Below are 8173 nucleotides of genomic sequence, written 5' to 3' on the forward strand. Positions count from 1 at the left end.
ATGTTATTCCTTTTATCATCTCATTTGAAGAGCTCAAAGGTGTGATCTGTGAAAAGATTGATTCTGAGAGGATAAGAAAAATATCATGTATTCTATATAGATATCCTATACCGGTGTTTGGTGGGTTCGTCCAATTTCAAACCAGATATGTGACGGACGAAGCGAGCATGTAAGAGATGTTTTCAATGTATATTGAAAACCGGGCTTAGATCTCGTTCATCGAGTTGTATGTTGAGTTTGAACAATCTGAGGCCGACCAGAATATTCTATAGGAAGATTATAATAGTGACAGTGAAGAAGAGTTCGAAAGCAACTACGAATGTGTTGGTTCAGATGGAGATGAAAATCAAGGTGACGAAACTATGGATCCAGATGTGACAGAGGTGACAAATGCACTCACAAATGATATGCCGTTTGGGGAGTCATCATTCATGCGAGTTTTGGACTTGGAAGCCATGCATGTTTCGGAGTTTTCGGAATACATGACTGTAGGTGCGTAATTCGTCGTATTAGTTTTTTTTAGTTAGTTATTGAATTATTTATGAATAAATTAGTATTTATTAACCATTATTTAATCATGCGTTGATGTCATATATGTGTTAGACGTTGAACCGGTTGACCCGATCCTATGTAAATAAAAAATAAAAAATACTAAGAAGTGTAAAAAAATAAAATTCAAAATGTGTTTACTAATATTTTAAAAATATCAAGTTATTTTAAACCAATATGGAACATGAACAGTAAATATTTTATTATTTTTACTGTTATACACTACAAGTATTTGTTAGAAAATAATAATAAAATTCTCTACATATGAAAAGATACGCGAGTTTGTAAATATCATTTAGAGAACCCGATCGGTTAGTATTCGGTTCATCGGGGGTGACGGTTGAACCGGTCGGTCTGGTCCGATTTTTACATATGATGTTCATGTTCTTATTTTGTTTTGAGTGACAAAATAACATGATGTAAGGTTTGGATTTATATCATACTTGATGCAGTGAATATTAATTTACCTTTATTCTCGGTTTTGAAATATGTGTGTATTAATTTAAATTTTTCCCGTGGTGGTTGTCCCGACAGAAATTCCTATTGTCGCAGATGGTGAATTTGCTGTTGGGATGGAGTTCAGTTCCAGGGAAGCTGTTATTAAGGTGATAAAAGAGTATACCATACGACAAAGCGTAGACTACCGGGTGTATGAGTCTGAGCCGTTGACATTTTATGTCAAGTGTACACAGTATGGGTCAGGGTGTGATTGGCTTATCAGGGTTAGTCTGATCAGCAGGAAGTACTGTTGGGTTATAAGGAGGTATAATGGTAGTCATACCTGTACCAGAGCCACCATTTCACAGGATCATTCGAAACTGGATTCCATCACAATTGCATAAGCAATAAAGCCATTGGTTGAGGCTGACCCCTCCTTAAAGGTAAAATCGGTTATAGCAGAAGTGCAATCGAAGTTCAACTACACCGTTAGTTATCGGAAAGCATGGTTGGCTAAGCAAAAGGCAGTAGAAAAAATATTTGGAGGTTGGGAAGCATCGTACGAAGCGTTGCCTATATGGTTTGAGGCCATGTGTCATAAGGAGCCATCAGCTGTTGTCTATTTTGAGACTATGCCTGCATATCAAGACGATGACTTGGTCGGTGATATTCGGATAATGCATAGAGTATTTTAGAGTTATTACCCCTACATCAGAGCATTCAGACATTGTAAGCCAGTTGTCCAGGTGGATGAGACTCACTTGTACGGAAAGTATAAGGGTTGTCTACCAGTTGCAGTTTCACAGGATGACAACAGCAATATCATCCCAATTGCGTTGGCTATTGTCGAGAGAGAGACTTCTGATGCATGACACTTTTTCCTTAGTAACCTGCGTCAACATGTTGTCACTCGGAATGGTGTAGGACTAATATCCGACCGACACGAATCTATCAATGCAGCTGTGGAACGCAGTAACGGAGCTTGGTCACCTCCTAGAGCTTTTCATATGTTTTGCATCAGGCATATAGAGCCGAATTTTTTGAGAAAGTTCAAGGCACCGTACCTGAAAAATTGGTCGTCAACATTGGTAACCTTTTAGTAAATTTCAGTAAGTTTTTAACAGAGTTACATTCAAAAGTTGTTTTGACCTATGTTTTTTTTCTTTTTATATGTTGTTATCGTCCAGGATATTCGAGGACGGTGCGGGAGTACGAAGTGCGTTACCAGCGTTTACGGGAACGGGGCGAGGCGTATACAAACTTGTTAAACTGAATTCCTCGCGAACAGTATGCATTGGCATTTGATGGTAGCTACCGATGGGGTCACATGACGACGAATCTAGTGGAATGCATCAATTCAGTATTGAAAGGTGCACGCAATCTCCCCATTACTGCTCTTGTGAAGGCAATATTCTACAGGCTTAATGAGTTGTTCACCCGAAAAAGAGCGGAGGCGGAAGCCCGGATTAATGCTGGCCATGTGTTTTCTGATGTCGTGACGTCGAAGTTGCATGCAAATCAACTTGCATCAGGAAACATTCAGGTTAGTTGTTTTGACCGACAAAATGAGGTCTTCGAGGTGCGTGAGATGCCAAGTTGATTGGACTTTGCAGTCAACCTACGTGGCATTCGATGTGACTGTGGTGAGTTCCAGGTGGACCGGATCCCCTGTAGACATGTGTTCGCATGTTGTGCCAACCAACGACTGGATTGGCAAGTGTATGTGCATGATGTGTACAAGATGGACCAAATCCGGCGGGTGTACCGAGCAAAGTTTAGGCCACTAGGTAATTCTACTACATGGCCTGCTTACAACGGATCTCAGTTCGTACCAAATCCGTACTGAGACGCGTCACGAAAGGTCGTCCCAGGATGACGCGCTTCTTGAATGAGATGGACACGCGAATGTTACGTCATCCTAGGCGATGTATGCTATGTGGGGCTGAGGGACACAGTCGTAGCAGATGCCGTCAGTTAGTGGGTGCAAATGCCGACAGAGATGCTCAGTAGATTGACATTCTAAGATGATATTATATATGTAGCATTATATAGTATGCAAAGAGTTGTCCGTTTGACTTAACAACGTATGATATATGTAACATTGTATAATATGACATGAATTCTCATATTGAGTTAACATGACCTGATATATGTAGCATTATAAATTATGACGATCTAGCATTATAAGATATCTGTAGCATTATATAATATGACATCAATTGTCCACCTCATTTATAAGGATATGATATCAATAGCAATATATGAACTTTATTAATACATAAATACTCTCAACATAGAAAGTAACCTGACCATAGTCCAGCTAATTAATACATAAAGACCAACACATACAAAGATCTTTAAACATAGTCCAGTTCATTAATACGTAAATAAGTTCATTACACCACAACTATTTTCTCATTGACCACTTTACATCCTTCACAAAGTTCTTGCATTTCTTGGCGGCCTTTTTGAACACAGATGGAGTGTAGCGATTAGCGCTACGACGTGGAGGATCAATCCTCAGATTGTAACCTTTGGCTTTGTCATCTGGAGTGTGTGCCTGATCTGGATACAATTTGATAAAAACAATTAAATATAGTCTACTAGGTACTCAAAGCAACATAGATACCACATATCATTAAGGAAAAACCAAACAGAAATACCATTTATGACCACAAAATAAATAACTAATCTATCATGTAGAGCAAAATACACAACATAATACCATCACTACGGGATTCTTTGTCCTCATCGAACTCCTCTATTTCATCCTCCTCATCATCGTCCTCGTCATCCAGGTTGTCTACTAGATATGCATCGATCTCTTGCTTGAGTGTGTTAGCATTTTCTTCAATGAGTCCCATGGAAACACGGTTAGGATTTTGACTATTAAGAACTCCACGTCCACCGTCACTCCTACTAGAGTCAACAGATACGAACCTTCCAGAAGCCACCGATGAGGTATGGCACGGATACCTCGCATCCAACGAATACCTATCTGGCATGAGCTCAGTTTGATGGCCATATTGTGACTGTCCTGCATCTCCAGCCATGAACCCAAGTAACTGGCTAAAAGAACCTCCTTCGCCTGGTTCAAACTGTGACATACCCCAATATTGTTGATGCTGTGGAAATGATGGGTTGAATTGTGTCTGAGGTACATACTGGCCTGAGAACTGAGGTTGTTATTGTGGAAGCGGATTTGGAGGTGATATCTGCGGCGAATGTGGTTCCTGTTCTTCATTGTCATCATCCATATCCTGACTACCCTCATCGATATCCTGATTACCCTCATCCATATCCTGATTACCCTCATCATTCTCTTCACCCACAAGATTCGACAAATTCAAGCGGTCCCCAAATTTTGATCGGTACCAATGCATGTAAGTATCCAATGGATGCTGTGAAGGCATGGGAAGCTCAGAAAGAACGTGGTTATACCTGTTTGTCCAATGCATCACCTAACCGAATTGGACAAACAGGTATAACCACGTTCTTTCTGAGCTTCCCATGCCTTCACAGCATCCATTGGATACTTACATCCATTGGTACCGATCAAAATTTGGAGACCGCTTGAACTTGTCGAATCTTGTGGGTGAAGAGAATGATGAGGGTAATCAGGATATGGATGAGGGTAATAAGGATATCGATGAGGGTAGTCAGGATATGGATGATGACAATGAAGAACAGGAGCCACATTGCTGCAGATATCACCTCCAAATCCGCTTCCACAAGAACAACCTCAGTTCTCAGGCCAGTATGTACCTCAGACACAATTCAACCCATCATTTCCACAGCATCAACAATATTGGGGTATGTCACAGTTTGAACCAGGCGAAGGAGGTTCTTTTAGCCAGTTGCTTGAGTTCATGGCTGGAGATGCAGGACAGTCACAATATGGCCATCAAACTGAGCTCATGCCAGATATGTATTCGTTGGATGCGAGGTATCCGTGCCATACCTCATTGGTGGCTTCTGGAAGGTTTGTATCTGTTGACTCTAGTAGGAGTGACGGTGGACGTGGAGTTCTTAATAGTCAAAATCCTAACCGTATTTCCATGGGACTCATTGAAGAAAATGCTAACACACTCGAGCAAGAGATCGATGCGTATCTAGTAGACAACCCGGATGACGAGAACGATGATGAGGAGGATGAAATAGAGGAGTTCGATGAGGACGAAGAATCCCGTAGTGATGGTATTATGTTGTGTATTTTGCTCTACATGATAGATTAGTTATTTATTTTGTGGTCATAAATGGTATTTCTGTTTGGTTTTTCCTAAATGATATGTGGTTTCTATGTTGCTTTGAGTACCTAGTGGACTATATTTATTATTTTTATCAAATTGTATCCAGATCAGGCACACACTCCGGATGACAAAGCCAAAGGTTACAATCTGAGGATTGATCCTCCACGTCGTAGCGCTAATCGCTACACTCCATCTGTTTTCAAAAAGGCCGCCAAGAAATACAAGAACTTTGTGAAGGATGTAAAGTGGTCAATGAGAAAATAGTTGTGGTGTAATGAACTTATTTACGTATTAATGAACTGGACTATGTTTAAATATCCTTGTATGTGTTGGTCTTTATGTATTAATTAGCTGGACTATGGTCAGGTTACTTTGTATGTTGAGAGTATTTATGTATTAATGAAGTTCATATATTGCTATTGATATCATATCCTTATAAATGAGGTGGACAATTGATGTCATATTATATAATGCTACAGATATCTTATAATGCTAGATCGTCATAATTTATAATGCTACATATATCAGGTCATGTTAACTCAATATGAGAATTCATGTCATATTATACAATGTTACATATATCATACGTTGTTAAGTCAAACGGACAACTCTTTGCATACTATATAATGCTACATATATAATATCATCTTAAAATGTCAATCTACTGAGCATCTCTGTCGGCATTTGCACCCGCTAACTGACGGCATCTGCTACGACTGTGTCCCTCAGCCCCACATAGCATACATCGCCTAGGATGACGTAACATTCGCGTGTCCATCTCATTCAAGAAGCGTGTCATCCTGGGGCAACCTTTCGTGACGCGTCTCAGTACGGATTTGGTACGAACTGAGGTCCGTTGTAAGCAGGCCATGTAGTAGGATTACCTAGTGGCCTAAACTTTGCTCGGTACACCTGTCGGATTTGGTCCATCTTGTACACATCATGCACATACACTTGCCAATCCAGTCGCTGGTTGGCACAACATGCGAACACATGTCTACAGGCGATCCGGTCCACCTGGAACTCACCACAGTCACATCGAATGCCACGTAGGTCGACTGCAAAGTCCAATCCACTTGGCATCTCACGCACCTCGAAGACTTCATTTTGTCGGTCAAAGCAACTAACCTGAATGTTTCTTGATGCAAGTTGGTTTGCATGCAACTTCGACGTCACGACATCAGAAAACACATGGCCAGCATTAATCCGGGCTTCCGCCTCCGCTCTTTTTCGGGTGAACAACTCATTAAGCCTGTAGAATATTGCCTTCACAAGAGCAGTAATGGGGAGATTGCGTGCACCTTTCAATACTGAATTGATGCATTCCACTAGATTCGTCGTCATGTGACCCTATCGGTAGCCACCATCAAATGCCAATGCGTACTGTTCGCGAGGAATTCAGTTTAACCAGTTTGTATACCCCTCGCCCCGTTCCCGTAAACGCTGGTAACGCACTTCGTACTCCCGCACCGTCCTCGAATATCCTGGACGATAACAACATATAAAAAGAAAAAAAACATAGGTCAAAACAACTTTTGAAGGTAACTCTGTTAATAACTTACTGAAATTTACTAAAAGGTTACCAATGTTGACGACCAATTTTTCAGGTACGGTGCCTTGAACTTTCTCAAAAAATTCGACTCTATATGCGTGATGCAAAACATATGAAAAGTTCTAGGAGGTGACCAAGCTCCGTTACTGCGTTCCACAGCTGCATTGATAGATTCGTGTCGGTCGGATATTAGTCCCACACCATTCTGAGTGACAACATGTTGACGCAGGTTACTAAGGAAAAAGTGCCATGCATCAGAAGTTTCTCCCTCGACAATAGCCAACGCAATTGGGACGATATTGTTGTTGTCATCCTGTGAAACTGCGACTAGTAGACAACCCTTATACTTTCCGTACAAGTGAGTCTCATCCACCTGGACAACTGGCTTACAATGTCTGAATGCTCTGATGCAGGGGTAATAACTCCAAAATACTCTATGCAGTACTCGAATATCACCGACCAAGTCATCGCCTTGATATGCAGGCATAGTCTCAAAAATGGACAACAGCTGATGGCTCCTTATGACACATGACCTCAAACCATATAGGCAACGCTTCGGACGATGCTTCCCAACCTCCAAATATTTTTACAACTGCCTTTTGCTTAGCCAACCATGCTTTCCGATAACTAACGGTGTAGTTGAACTTCGATTACACTTCTGCTATAACCGATTTTACCTTTAAGGAGGGGTCAGCCTCAACCAATGGCTTTATTGCTTATGCAATTGTGATGGAATCCAGCTTCGAATGATCCTGTGAAATGGTGGCTCTGGTACAGGTATGACTACCATTATACCTCCTTATAACCCAACAGTACTTCCTGCTGATCAGACTAACTCTGATAAGCCAATCACACTCTGACCCATACTGTGTACACTTGGCATAAAATGTCAACGGCTCAGACTCATACACCCGATAGTCTACGCTTCGTCGTATGGTATACTTTTTTATCACCTTAATAACAGCTTCCCTGAAATTGAACTCCATCCCAACAGCAAATTCACCATCTGCGACAATAGGAATTTCTGCCGGGACAACCACCATGGGAAAAATTTAAATTAATACACACATATTTCAAAACCGAGAATAAAGGTAAATTAATATTCACTGCATCAAGTATGATATGAATCCAAACCTTACATCATGTTATTGTGTCACTCAAAACAAAATAAGGACATGAACATCAAATGTAAAAATCGGACCAGATTGGCCGGTTCGATCGTCACCCCCGATGAACCGAATACTAACGATCCGGTTCTTTAAATGATATTTACAAACTCGCGTATCTTTTCGTAATCATATTGTAGAGAATTTTATTATTATTTTCTAACAAATACTTGTAGTGTATAACAGTAAAAATAATAAAATATTTACTGTTCATGTTC

General features: G+C 40.6%; 1 protein-coding gene and 1 long non-coding RNA gene across 2 annotated transcripts; one reads left to right on the forward strand and one right to left on the reverse strand.

The window, feature by feature from the left end:
- The first annotated feature begins 100 nt into the window (after window positions 1-100).
- On the forward strand, window positions 101-3155 carry LOC112719879 (uncharacterized). The gene is made up of 3 exons (XR_003161931.3): window positions 101-492; window positions 1084-2075; window positions 2175-3155. It is a non-coding gene; the product is annotated as an uncharacterized lncRNA (long non-coding RNA).
- Window positions 3156-6062: 2907 nt separating this feature from the next.
- On the reverse strand, window positions 6063-6581 carry LOC140176450 (uncharacterized). The gene has a single exon (XM_072207824.1). It carries the CDS (start codon window positions 6579-6581, stop codon window positions 6063-6065), a length of 519 nt encoding a protein of 172 aa, XP_072063925.1.
- Between the last annotated feature and the right edge of the window lie 1592 nt (window positions 6582-8173).

The sequence above is a fragment of the Arachis hypogaea genome, chromosome 11, assembly GCF_003086295.3.
Source record: "Arachis hypogaea cultivar Tifrunner chromosome 11, arahy.Tifrunner.gnm2.J5K5, whole genome shotgun sequence".
NCBI classification, from domain to species: domain Eukaryota; kingdom Viridiplantae; phylum Streptophyta; class Magnoliopsida; order Fabales; family Fabaceae; genus Arachis; species Arachis hypogaea.